At 41.5% G+C, this 14,751-nt stretch overlaps 2 protein-coding genes across 3 annotated transcripts in view; both read right to left on the reverse strand.

Annotated features, from left to right (window-relative positions):
• LOC137128912 (venom phosphodiesterase 1) overlaps positions 1–2,889 on the reverse strand; it is a 30,024-nt gene extending 27,135 nt beyond the window's left edge. The window contains exons 1-2 of the mRNA XM_067507637.1: positions 2,743–2,889; positions 208–295 (exon numbers count right to left, since the gene is read on the reverse strand). Of these exons, the coding sequence (XP_067363738.1) occupies positions 208–295; positions 2,743–2,781 (127 nt within the window). The 5' untranslated portion in view covers positions 2,782–2,889. The remainder of the gene's footprint in view (positions 1–207; positions 296–2,742) is intronic.
• Positions 2,890–6,312: 3,423 nt separating this feature from the next.
• Positions 6,313–14,751, reverse strand: part of enpp2l (ectonucleotide pyrophosphatase/phosphodiesterase 2-like) — a 31,930-nt gene continuing 23,491 nt past the window's right edge. For both annotated transcript variants that reach the window (XM_067507765.1, XM_067507850.1), the window contains exon 25: positions 6,313–8,500. In XM_067507765.1, coding sequence (XP_067363866.1) covers positions 8,330–8,500 — 171 coding nt within the window. In that variant the 3' untranslated portion in view covers positions 6,313–8,329. The remainder of the gene's footprint in view (positions 8,501–14,751) is intronic.

Consider the following 14,751-nt stretch of genomic DNA (forward strand, 5'->3'; position numbering starts at 1 on the left):
AGGCCCTGCTCTAAGAGACCCTGTAGGGGGTCTTCAGTTTGAAAACACTGGTCCTGTGGCATAAATCTGAATATAGGTGCACATGCACACAGAGGAGACAAAGTTTGTCAAAAACAGTTACTCAGCAAATGTCTTTAACACAGGAAAACCTTTGTGTGTGTGTGTGTGTGTGTGTGTGTGTGTCTGTGTGTGTGTGCGTAATCGCACCTTTGTTTCGACATCTCTGCAAGTCCAGTCCAAGACCGAGTCCAAGACCGAGGATTAGGGTAACAACTGATACAGCCAACACACCAATCTTTGACACACAAACACAGTAAGAGACAGACACACACACACACACACACACACACACACACACCGTGTTTAACAAATCCTCACCTCATGGAATGATTTCACATAAATGAGATCATTTGCTTTGCCTAGCAACAGCTGTTCTCTGCTCCAAAGAAACAAAGAAGAAGATATTCGAAGAGACGTCAAACACCGGTGTTATTCTGCGCAGTTAGTGAATGAGCAACCATGATGTGGACGATGCGCATAAATAATAAAGCAATTAACAGCAAGTGGTCTGGTAAAAGTCTGATTGTAATAAATATGAGCTTGTTTGTTGTGTCCAGTTTATAGTGCAAGCAAACACCTCCCTGTCCTATATTTAGAGGAGTGACGGGAGCCCTGGATTGTCCCTTTATGGTTCACGATGAGCTGAAGACAATTACGCCCACACCTGTCCACAAAAGGTTTACGGGAGTGGACAGCCAGTCTGTCAAAGCCGTCATTACGTGAGCTGTTGTTCGGGACCAGGCACAGCGGTTTCCGACCGACAGGGACCACATCCAAAGGCAGGCTCACGTTAACGACATGTTGGAAGACACCACACCCTGAACTACATCAGCTAATGAGGCACATATGTAACTGCAGCAACGTTCCTACTGAACTACAGCAGAGGTTTGGTGGTCCAGTCCTGGAGCTGCACCTGCCGTGCGAAGGTGGATGTCCCACATTCCTGTGTCTTGTCCCAACCTGTTACCACTACAGTTCTTTATTATTTTAAAGCTGCCGCAGTTGAGCTGGATCCGTCTGCAGCCAATCAAGGCAACACATCTACATACTTTTAGCCACAAATGAAGGATTGTTCAGCAAGAAAAGTTATTCTACAACGGTCCCCGTAGAGATTTTCATGGAGTCGATATGCGACTACATTTACTGCACCTTAGAAGCTTTTCCACCTCTATGTGTGTGGCCCCATGTTTAACCGAGACAGACTGACTGGTCTGCAATCTTTGCACTGCAATAACTTCATAATACTTGACCTTCATTTATCTGCCTAAGAAAAACATCGATATATTGACGTCAGTGGCTGAATGTCTTCTGAACAAACTGCACACATGCATGATAAGAAGACATTCTTTGTAGAATAGTAATAGGAATGAAAATGAGAAATTAAATGAAAGAGATGAAAATGTGTTTACACACGCGCACACACACGCACATGCAGGGGCATAGAAGTCTTTGAGAAATAAGGAAACTGGCGGCTTTGATTTGCATGTTCCACATTCTTGCAGCATATGGGATTTTAGCTGCTCAACAGTTCTCCTGTGTTGTCTCACCTCGTAAACACAGGTCTGGACTGCTGCCACACCAGTTAAGCATTCATTGGATTTTACCACTGAGCCCTGCAGAAACCGGTTTGGCCTTCATGGATCTTGTTTACATATTTTAATGACGCTTTGGATCTGAACCCATTTATTCTGTGCTTGAGTTTGGTCCAAACACATAGATAATCTATGCACTTTCAAGAGTTTTTGCTTGTAGATGCTTTTTTTTACATATGATTATATTTATGATCCTGTTGATCAGACGATATAGATGAACATATTATTTATTGAAAGTGACATGTGTTAGTCATGTGACCTTATGATTCTATGTGACTGATGGGAAGCTTTAAAAGAACACATACCTGTTGCATGAATCATTAATGAGTGAGCCTGTGAAATAGACTGACTCACGTATGATTTTATTAATAATAAATTACTAATCTAAGCTCAGGTTGAGTCCAATGTAATTTTGTCTTTTTTACTGGTTGCTTGCATCCAATTCATGATGAGTAAAGGTTTTTTCTTTTGTGTTTCTGTGTGTCTTAAAAAGTCAATAACAGATTTAAAATGATTTTAAATTTTTTTTAAAATCTACATTTTAATATAATCGCAACGCTTTCAGAAATGGGACTCTATTGTTTATTGCTTCATTAAATTGGGATGTTGGTATTGTTTTTACAAAGGAAACGGTCCTCATATATTTGAGGGAACTATTTTAGCCTGTTGCTGCCTGTAAGTTAAAGCTCAGCAACTTGCCTGTCAGTTACAGCTGGTAGACTTCACATACTTCTACACAAGCTATTGCTCATAACAGTAAATCTGTTTACATGTGTAAACACAACGTTAAACTTAAAAGAAATGTGGTGTGAGTCTTAACAGCGTGTCATTAAACTGAGTTGAGGCTGCTGAGTAATATTATCGCTCCCTTTAAATCACACTAATGATCAAGAGTCGTTCACTGCAATAACTCGGCCAGAGTTTGACGCTCGTTTTGCTTTCCCACGATTTCACCCGTCGCACCGCGCGTGATAAGGAGCAGTGATCCGAGAAAACCTCCGTAGAAAAAGATTAAATGCTACATCAACGCAAAGCGATCTGCTGTAAAACGAAACATAAAAGTCTTCGCTAATGAAGCGAATACACTCACAATGATCTTCTTTCTCTGCAACTCATAGATCCAACCCATGGCTGCCGTGTAGATGCTCTCCACACACTTTCCCAGCAAGCAGACAACAAACAGAGAGGCAAAAGCATTTCTACCACCTGTAGATAAAGTAATGACCTCTGGACCAGGTGTAAGGTAGATAAGTAACTGATTGACAGAACGAGGAGATAACCCCAGGTGTCTGTGTTCAGTCTATCAAACCAGAGGTGGTGATAATTCTGACCATAACACGTGTGGGGAACAATTAGCTTTACAACACACTGAGCAGGCTCAAACTATTTATTTGTATATTGATAAAAGCTGATAACTTGGAAACATTTCTCTGTTTATTAACTACATCTGTCGTACAACTGTAGCCAATATGGACCGTTTGCAATTGAGATAATGTCAAACATAGACTCCGTTCTGGCTGTTGGAAGCTGGGAAATCTCTGCATCAAAGGAGACGGGTTCCTTTGGTATCACAAGTATCCTTGAGCTTGGAACTCTGACAATTAGCCTCACTCGATAAGCTCTGATTAAACTGCAAACGATGAAAAACCAGGACCTTTGCTCCGGGAGACTTTGGGCAGGAATATTGTGCACATCCGCCTTTTTAAGGACACGTTCTGGGCAATTAATTGATGGTGTTAAGTGAAGAGGTAGAAAGGAAACACTTGAGAAGAGAGGGGTTTGACGAATATATCCACGGTTAGAGACATTTGGAGAAGTCAAAAGCCACATCTCTTAACAGAGTGTTACTCTGAAAATTACACATGTCCAGAATAGCTTTAGTCCTCACTGGAACTCTATCCTGTATCCTCTGTGGAAAGCAGCTCACCCCGTTGTCTAATTAAAGACATGGACAAAAATTGTTGGCCCCTTTCTATGAACACACAGTTTTCCCCTTAATTGCTGTACATTTTTCATTCAACATCAACAGCAGAAAATAGAGGATTCAAATACAGTATGTTGTCTGAAGAAAGGTTTAACCAGCCTCTTACTAAAATCAGGTTCAGACAAGCAGCACACTTGACATGAGGCAGAGTGATCCAAGCATTAATCCCGACCTAATCACAGGGTGCGGAGACATATTGGGTGTCTGGCAACTGATGAAGGGTGCAGTCGTCGGGAGCAGGAATAAAAGAAAGGCTGAGTAGCATCTATGAGTAAAAAGGGACAACCTAAGATGATTACACAGGAAACCCCCGCAGTCCACCCAATGCTGCAGACCTCATCCTCTCTATCACGCTTGGCTGCAAAGGCAGGGTCACCATTGACGATCCGGGTGGGTGGTAGAGGCCCTGGGGTTGGGCGCCATTGTAGAGGCCTACGCCTCTAGGTGCCATTTCCTGGATTCTGCTTTAAACAGGAGGTCCATGATGAAGCGCCAGACTTTTTCACTCTGCAAGTACACAGGGGGCCTGGGTGTGTTCCCAGTCCAATTAATTTCCAACTTGTCTGTGTGGAACACAATCCTTGTAAAAATCCTACAATGACTCACCACTCCACTCACTGCAACAGTCTCTGAAATAATCAGCCACACTTTGCTACTCTCTGTTGATGTGCAGCAGCTGCCCAGATGCCTTCAAAACCTTCCAAATCAATTTCAAAATCTCTCCTTAGAGAGTTTGGGGAAAGGAAGCCAGGTTAGAGAGTCTGTAAGCTATTGCAAACAACTCATGAAATCTTTCTGTGCTGGTTCTGTTAGCTGAGTCCATAGAGGCCGAAGAACATTTGCATCTTTGATGCAGCCAATACAAATGGCCTGGACTGTTGTGGATTCTAGTACAACTTGATGTATTCGTGAAAATATTTGGTTACATCAAAAGCAATGTGTGAATTTATTTCTCCTACTTTCTTCCATTTATTATTGTTTGTTATTTTGAAGATATTTCTGACAAAAGTGTAGGTTCTTTTTATTTTGAAGGTGCGAAAAAAAAATCCACATCTGAAAATGTGAAATTTTAAATCTCTAAAAGAATTAAAATCCTAAAGCTAGGAAAGGTTGACTTTACACACTCTGACAAGTCATGAGGGCTGTGGAAAACTGGAAATGAGTCTCGTCGTATGAAGAAATGAATGATGCTGTACAGTCAAGGACATATTAACAGGAAAGTCAGTGCTACACACTGTGGCCAAACCAAGCAAACCAAGTTCAAAGCCAGGTTTTTATTCCCTCCTGGGCAATAACACCGCCCAAAGATGCAGCTTGCGTTTATATTTGGACAAACTATTCCAACTAACCTTACGCTGATCTTAGTGAACTGGAGCAACAAATCAGCACATCCCCACATGGAAAAACTAACGAATCTCTTTTTTTCTGTTTCCAGTAACAGCACAGAGATGCTCAATGGGACAATAATTGACACTTATTATAACCAAGAAATCCTCAGGGTAAAGTGTCTGTACTGCAGGTGAGCCACCACCTGCAGGTGAGCCACAGTGACACCACCTGCAGTACAGTCATCTTCTGTGGCAACATTTGCATTATACAGTTAACTAAAGTCAAGCTCAATCTGTTACACAATGCAGTTACACAACAGAGGTTACCACAGAGAAATAAGAAGGATTGATTGTCACATTAGGGGTCCTGGTTAATACTTTGTTCCACCTCTTCTCGGGAGCGTCAAACTCTCAACATGGTGCGTTCACAATAAATAAGCTGCTCAGCAAGTGCTGCTAAATTAGTAATAAGATACAGAACACATGGACTTAAGTATGTCAATATTTTAGTCAGCAGGGTGAAATATTGTACTTGTTGCTACAAAGGATTTGATTATTCACCATTAAAGTCTTCCAGGGTAGATTTCGCAAAAGCAGACTCATGCAGATACCACCCATTCCAATGAGAAGCACTTGACCAATTCATGTGAGGTCATAACGCTGCTGGTTTCAGTGATTTTTCTGAATATCAAACACGGGAGTCCACCGAAATGAATCGGCAACAGGTCACGTTCGAGGGCGGATTCATTCACGGGCAACAAATTTTGTCAGCAAAGACATTAAGGTTTGAGTAGAATAATTTCACCCCAGTCTCCCAATAATGATTAGTGTATGATGATAAACATACGGCCGCAACACTGTGGTTTTGGTGAGGCAACCAGATTATTTCCCTGGTAACAACAGGCTGATGGAATTTATATATTATCAAAATGTTCCCAGACGAATAATTTCTTTCCCATCCCAAAAAATCCAATGTTGCAGTAGAATAAACAACCATAGTCATAAACTGATTCACGGTTGGGTTGGAACTATGTGCCTTACTACTACATTCAAACGCTGTGCTCCTCTGCAACATTCCTTAGAAACCAAAGGCATTAGAACATTACGTACGAGCTCAGGTCATCGGCGTATCATCAAAGTAAATCCAGACATTTCCAACAGGAAACACCGCATTAAATTGAGAGTTTTGTTCATTAGTTGTCACAACACAGCTGAGGCTGAGCAGCAACCTGGTCGTCAGCATCGGCAGCCAAAAACTGCCTAACTGCCTAAAAAACTTGGAAATATGCTGCCTGACCTTATGGTTACATTGGAATGAAAATGACCAAAAAAGAAGAAGTGCCAGTCATTCAAAGTTGTACAATTCTCTACGGCTTTTATTTGAGAGACTACAGGAATAAACACGGCTTTATTGACTATATTCATCCTTTTCTCTCTTCTACCAATTACCATGATAGCTAGCTAGATAGTTAACTCATCTGCGCAATGTTATACAAGTACATACCAAACATGAAAAAGTACAGGTTCTGACTTCTTTTTATGTGAGTTAAGTGAGTTAAGTGGGAATGGATCTGGTAGTTGTAGTATTAGCAGTCTGTAGTCCATTTGCAGAGGCGCAGCTGGATCACCATCAAAGCTGAACAATGATATGAATGTCCACTGTACAGTAATGTCAGGGGAAAACATCCATTCTGTCGCTGGACGTCTATGTTCGACCAGGCGGACTTAAAACAATAAAAGAAAAAGGCCATCGCTTCTTCACCCTGCAGGAGATGCTGATGGTTTTAGCTGAAATAAACACGACTGACTTATGAGTGTGGGACTTTCCAATGTCTTCCCTTTGCCTGTGGCTGCAACTTACCAACAAAGCTGCAAATGAAAATGCCAAATGTAGGAAATTAAGATGCAGGTGTACATACATACATACTACAGCAGCATCAGCAATGTGACCTCCTGTAATAAGAGATCTACGTGTGTCTTATTACAATTAACGGGGGCAGAGGTGCTACTGGATTAAAACTAACACACTAGGTGCTGGTTGTTATGATGCTTTGTAATAAATATGACAAGTTGTAAAAAAAAACAAAAAACATAGACCTAGTTGATGAGACAGAATGATGTTGAACATTGTTGTGCAAAGTGAGTGGGTGTGTTAGTGAATTCACTCCTGCTGTCCTTTCTGAACCTGTATTAACCTTCTGCCAAGGACGAGTCTGGAGATGTCATTCACCAAAGAAACTGGCAGCAATTCATCAAAACAGGAAAGAGCTGTTCAAGCTTCTCACTCTCACAGTTTTCCCTGGTAATGACATATTTCCCCTTCTGTTCCATGACAGCCCAAATATTTCACGGAACAAAATGATTGTCAGAACCAAATGTACCAAATGCTATTTTTGTTTTTTGCTCTTTTTCTTATTGCCAAATATTTTGTGGCCCCATATTACGACTGGCCCCATTTACGTAATGTGTGGTACTTAAAATTTGGTGTGTAGTTCATCCAGTGTTATTTATAGGATCGATTTGTTGAAATTTGGAAAACATGGTTTTTACCGAGAATTAGATTCGCTCTCATGTGTGTTTATAGGCCTGGCTATGACTAAAAGGAACAGATTTGTTGGCTTTTCAGTCTTTATGGGAAATTGAATAACCAGCTTCAAATTAATCTTAATTAATTAATTATTGTGTTTTTGCCCAACTCTCAGCAAGAAGAAAAAAAAGTTGCAAATCCTCCTCTAACAGAAAACCCACAGCAAGTTTGCATGTTTTGGGACAGTACCTACTGTGCATTGCTGTTGAGTTGCTGTTGCAGTATTAAAAGGCTTTTTTTTTTAGGCATTGAGCATAAACACAGAAATGCAGTGAACGATGTGATACGTTGATTAAAAAAAAGTTATTTCCCCACCAATTGGTTTTTATGTGTATGCGAAGACTTATTCAAAGCTCTTTAAAGTTAACAAGTCAGTATAGGAATATTGACAGCATGTATTTATAGTTCAGGAGCTAAACGCTGATCTCGGTATAAGTAAGTGATCCGTGGTGTCAGATAAGAATGTATGTAATGCAATGCTGTAGCTGTAGGGGAAAACTCCCCCACCCTGTGTATTTCCTAGCTTATTCGTTCTGAAATATTCTAGATATTATTGATTATTCCTGTTGTAATCGCCCAACCGTGCACCTGCCAAACTGTTCTTTTATTCGTTTCAATTTTTTAAAATATGTTCCCTTTTCAAAGCACTTCGTGGGCAGTTCCTCGGCAGTGGAACGACGATGCGCTGGCTTGTCCAGCGCGCATGCAGTGAAAATGCTTAACTTCTCTAAAGAGCTACACCCTGTACATATGTGTGTTGGTCTGTGTCGCTGTGTGTCTAGTCGTCCCTCTCAAATGTGTGCAGGTAGGTTTTGAGGCTGAGGGTGCAGGTGTAGGTGAGGTTGGTGGATCGGTACAAGTCCAGGCCTGTCAGGATCTCTATGTCTCGGACTCGAGCTGTATGGAGCTTCAGAAGTTCTTCCACCCACTGCGACTCGTCCTTGTCGCTCTGCAGAGACACAGGCGGGATGTGGTTATTCACTGCTGAATTGTATACAATCGTATTTATTTATATACTTATTGTCCAACAAAATACCACAGTGTGTCTGAAACGGAGTATAATGTGTGAAGTTAGGAAAAAAAAACATATTATATTACTGGTATGACTTAAAGATTGCTAAGGTTAGTCGAGTTCACTGGAGGCGGAGGAAACACTTAATTTGGGAGTTTGAGACTAACCTTTAACCACCCGCCCAGCTGCAGCCTATCAGCAAACAAAGCCATTGCACAATTTCAGACAGCCCACGTATGATTTAACTAAATTAAATATTTTGCAACTTGGATGAGGCTGCAGGTAAATCACTAAAGGATCTTGTTTCTGCCTGACAATCTAAATGCTAATACCATGGAAAAAGCAGATTCACCGCGCTGCTGGAGTAAAGAATTAAAAGCACATAAGCATAATTGTTATTGTGCAACAATACTTTACAATTGAAGCAAACCTGTTTGTAACCTTGAGAATCGATTCTCAAATTCCATGCGAGTATAAACATGTGGAAGACCCCATCTAAGAGCTCTTTTTGGAGCCCTAACTAGCAAAACAGCTATGCTAAACAGCACACTTCCATCCAGCATCTCTTGACGCTTTTAAACTTGTGATACACCAGCAGAGATTTTTGCAGCATTATAGGAGCTGGTATCTGTCCGAGTTTTGATCTAACGCTTAGTCCTCAGTAAAGTGCAGCTGAAAAACTACGTGAGTTTCCTCTGCCAGCACATCTTTGATGTCTGAGGCATTTCTCTCTGAAGGTTTTGTAATAATTAAGCATGGGTATATGGGCTTTAGGCTAAAGGTCTAAGCTTCAAATAATTATAATGATTATTGTAAAATGTGAGAGACTTTGACTTTAAAAGTGCATTAACTCACAAACATTTGCCAAATGTGGGCAGCTGATTAGTGCTTTCTCTTGAGTCACTGTGGCAGTGGTTAAATGTTAAAATAATATATAGAAGCAAAAAACCAAAATAATTGTGATGACGTGTTTCAGCAGAAGTAGTCAGAGAACTTTGTTTGAGTTACAGAACAGGACGTCCGTTTATCCGAGATATCACTGCAGTCACACACTGACATTTTTCCACAAAGCAGAAGGAGTTGGAGTTAATTTTAGACTCATTAACTCTATAGAACGTGTTTTCTGTGGAAAAGCCATACTGGACAAATGATTATTCCAAACACAGTATTTGATGTGTGTTGGATTATGAGCCTCTGGACACATGTTTTTATTGTTTTAACAGAGTCATGCTGAACAAGCAAAAAGCTATGAAACCAGAAATTTCCCATTCAGACTAGTTGTTGTGCTGAAAGCTTGAAACATGACACAGATTTCAGATTCCTCACGGAATGAATGACAGTTAGAATACGATTCATAACAGTATAGTGTTTAATAAGCGAAAAACAGTCACAAGGTCACCAGATGCATTGACTGACATCAGGATTTTCTTCAAGTAGAGGAAATGTCAGCGTGTGATTGTGTCTCAAAACTTCTGCTTTGACTCTTAAAAGGTGTGTGGAAAATATTGCTGTTAACTCAATAACACACTCCTACTATAGAAGCAATAAAAACATCTCTCATTTATGACATTTGTCCTCTTTCCTGTTTTTCGCAACTCCATGGGCCAAGAGAACCAGAATAACAGCCCTGTCAGAATGAAAAGGCATCACGTGAACATGTCAACTGATCCGATTTGGGGTGATCAGCAGTTCACTTTCTGTTTAAATGTTGTGCATGGAAATGCGCATTCACGACTGTCTTATTAATTCATTTCCTGGCCCTTGAGAGGGCGGCATGATTTAATCCCTGAGGATTTCCAGTTTTCACTCGGCAGTGTGAAATCTTTCTGAAAGTGTTCAGTGTTTTATACAGTACATCCATGTATTGCAAATGGGAAAAACCCAGATCAGATTAAAAATATATAAATACTTGTGTGACTCATTTGATCCTAATTGAGGCTGGGGCCACGCTGCAGTATAATTAAAAATTTGAGCTGAATTCTAAGGAGGGCAACTCATCCCAACTCAGCTTTGGCAGCTCTACTTCAGCTTTTTGGGAAAAGCTCAATGTCTTATTAACGTACCTGAAATGAACTGTAATTGAATTCATAATTTCCAGCACCACCTATTAAAAACAACTCCATGACTGAGAAGAGGAATCATAATTTCCATCAAACAACAACACGGATGGAAAGCGCAGCTGGGGGGTTTACAGTGTCATCTGAACACATTTAATACTGTACATATATAATGTTCCTATTTACTAAACCTGGGCCCCAGTTCCAGTAATTGATTACGAAGCCCCACTCAGATCAGATCACTGTGTCTGATGCACCTGCTGCACACGTCCCTACAGTAAATAGAAGATTTGATACATAATACAGCAGGCAGGCAAAAAGCCCTTGTTTCTGGTTACTGCCTGAGGCCTGACAAAGGAAAAGGGCCCAAAAAAGAAGCAGTGTTTTCACATATTCCAAGAAGATCAAAGAAACACATCAAGACTCAAAAAGCCCTTTGAAGACATTGTACCCATCAATGGTGCTCAGGCAGCTTTTCTGGATGACAAATTTATAACAGACACCAAGGACACATTCCCAGGTCGCCCAAGCAAACACTGCACGTCCACTATCAGTTTGTCCTACAGCGCGTTATTGAACACACCCTCCGCCCACTGAAACCTTTATTCTGATTTTCCAGGCGCACAATAACAAAAGTCGTCCAGGGGAGAACGAGGAGGTGCCGTGAGAAAGGCAAAGTGTCCTAGCAAACAGACAAAAGACCTCAAGCTACTGGGTCACAACCGCGAGCGTCACAATGCACGTCTGTCATGACACCAATGCCTTTGATCAGCAACATCTGAAATAGCAGTGAGTGTTTCACACTACGTTTAGCACATATAATTGTGACCTGATTACGGGGCTGGAGAAAATGAAAAGCCTCATCAATATCCTTTCAGCTCATCTTGATTAAAACGGGAAGTCAGTACTTAAACCACAGAAAGACAATCTACAAACTGGGCCGTGACTGTTGTAATCTAGCGAGAAAGAGGCTGGTATGTTTTTCCAGCGAGCTTTTCATGTACTTACATTCTTTCTGGTACTTTATCAGTGCACAGAGCACAGATGAAGGGGTTTAAAAAAAAAAAAACAAATGGGAGGGACACAGTCGAAAAGGAAATCTGACACAGAATGAAAACATCCCCACCCTGTTTGATCCTCAAAATGACAAGTGATGACAAATGTGACAGGGCAGACAGCATCACTTAATTCTCAAGTATTTCCAGATTTCACATGGCAGTGTGAAATATTTCTGGAAACGTTCAGTGTTTTGTATTGAACTACATCCATGCATTGCATAAGGGCAAAAGTCACATCAGATTAACAATTACTGATCATTTGTGTGACTCATCTGATTTTATTTAAAGCTGGCACCACGCTAAGCTATAATCGAGACAAATACCAGCTGAATTCCGCGGAGGGCGACTCCGACCTGAGGCTGCTCAGCAGGTGCTGGGCCAGGTGATTGACCCCCTGCCAGACTGACGGGGTGGGAGGTGCAGGTCAGCACGAGGACAGCCGAGCAAATCTGAAGCCGAAATCAATCACTAAAAAAATTATTTAGATTCATAATCATTTTGTACATCACAATAGAATTTTGTACAAGTTACAACCTGACATGGTCCCTGCAACAAACCCCTCTATGCGTGTTTGTTTCGAATGGATCCTCAAACAAAAGCACGAGAAGGTCAAAGAGCAGCATGACGTGAGTGTTTTCCCAAAACGCCCACACACATTAAACACGGGATGCTAACCAGCGTGCAGTCACACATGGGGAAAAAACAAGGTCAACAATTAAAAAGTGTTATAGAACTGCAAGCAGTTTACAAGCAGTGGCACGCACACACCTACGCACACAGAAACACACGGGGCCGTTGAGTCTTGATCACGAGAGTTAACTCAGGATTGTGCTCATGTCGTGAATTTCATGAAACCGGCTAAACAAACCCTGCTGCTAAACTCTGGATTTGCCCACAGGGAGAGTGAAAGGAGATTGTTCCAGGTCAGGAAAAACTGCCCCTGCACTGGTTCCCAGCATGTGCACGATGTTTGAATAAACCAGGCCTCCGAAACATTTCCATTACCTGACATCTGCCATAAATAGGACATACGAGAAATGTCTGTTATGTTGCTAAAGCTTCACGCTACAATTGGCTAATGTACATTAAATGTAAACTGAGTCAAACAAACAGCTTCTTTTTTTGCACTGCTCCGTGAGTCAGCTGACTCCTTAGCGAGAGTTGGTTTGATTCTAATTGAAGTGGATCTCAGATCGGCTTCCTGTCTGCATGAGTCTCGTAATATTTATTTTTACGCTGCAGGGAATTCCCCCACTCATCGCACATCCCAGGGCTTTGTGAATGCTTCTTCTCCTTCCATTAACGTTCCCCGATAGCTTTTAAAAGCAGAGAATTCCCTGCAGGGCATGTTCAAATATCCACTTGTGCACTAAGAGGAGCTGTGAAGGGAATCAGCTGTGGTCCGGCAGACGTGAAGCAGGTCTGACCCCTTTCCAGCAGAGCAGAGCGGCTGGTGTGCCACACTGTTTTACTGGAAACCAATTGTTCAGCCGACTTCCAATTCAGAGGAACAGAATCACAATCTATCCCATTAAGCCTGAGGAGAATGTGTGCGAGTGTTTGCTCCACTAGCACAAGCGAGGGGAGGAAGGGGTGGGGTTCTCCTGAAGTCTATTATGAGCTCCACTGTCTTCCTGTGGATGAGGATTTCTGCCGAACATCACTTAAGTGGATGGATGTGGATAAGAAACCAGGATCAGTATTTTTAGTGACACAACCAAAAACTCTTTTATCAGATTACACAAAAGCGAACCTGATATATGGCTCAACCGTGCCAGGGAATCCGATCACGCGTGAAATTGTCCTGAACCCACCATCTGACATTCACACCCAGTTCCTAGGAGCCTCCATCTATTGTGTACTGTGCTGTGTCAAAGTCAGATCAGTGATTAGTGATGACCGATCAAAAAAAAAATTAAAAAATTAAAAAAAAAAGGGAAATTTTCATGAGCATTTTCAGGAATTCTATCAATAAAATGGAGGATTAATCATTTGACAAATTTATCTGGGAATAAAATAATGTTCAAATCATCATCTTTGTCAGCCCTCACAAAAACCACCTAACGGATAAAGTAGCATGAGTGTATCAGCCACAAGACAGATTTATGCCACATTCATACATAATTCAGATGACTTCTTCCGGAGGAGTTTTTCAAGCTAGATACTCTAAATCTGTTTACTCATACAGAGGAGACGAGTCTCTGCTGAGCTGCATTTCCACTGCAGCTTTCCAAAGAAGTCATCTGGATACATTTGTGACACCCTTCTGATTTTTACATTAGCCTACAGTGAAGTCTAGTGGTGATGAGTTGGATTTTAAAACACAACTTAACTTAATTAAATCCAACTAGATTATACACAACTACATCTCACACTCCTTCATTTGTGAACTGGTGTTGTATTCAGCTATTCATGTCGTATTTAACAATTTGTGATGTATTTAACTTTTTTTTTCAGTTCAGGGTCGACACAGCGTATCATTTCGTCCACATGGGGATTTGGCACAGTTTTTTCACCGGATTCCCTTCCTCCCATATTTCTACCGAGCGTGGGACCAGCCCTGCAGGGCTGAGGAGGGGGATGTGCTGTAGGATGTTCAGTGTCTGGCCCAGGGCAGTTCAGCTATTTATGTTATATTTAGCAATTTGTAATATATATCGTAAAACTGCTTCCTGGTGCTGCAGCACCAAAAACAGGTTGCTTGAATCCCCCAGTTTTGTTTTTTAACGATGCTGTTTAATTACAGGTACGAGCTCTGTGAGACTTTTAGCTTTGTGCATACTTGTCAATGAAACTGAGGCCGTTTTTTTTTTCTACATGGCTGACAGATCCATGAATTAGACGTTCGAAACGGGACTAGTCATGATAGAAACCCTGTGCTGATAGAGGACACACCCCAGCCTGCTGCAGCACTGGCGTGGTTGCTATGCGGAGGTGATTCCCTTCAGCGCCGCTGACATGAAAACAGGAAGTGGGCGGCACTTCTGTGAGCGGGCAGCTGGAGGGAAGCTGTGCAAACCCTCACGCTTTTAGGTGCCGGTGTTGGTCATATGCACGTTTTTCCTGTTTATAA

The sequence above is a fragment of the Channa argus genome, chromosome 1 (assembly GCF_033026475.1).
Source record: "Channa argus isolate prfri chromosome 1, Channa argus male v1.0, whole genome shotgun sequence".
Classification (NCBI taxonomy): Eukaryota; Metazoa; Chordata; class Actinopteri; order Anabantiformes; family Channidae; genus Channa; species Channa argus.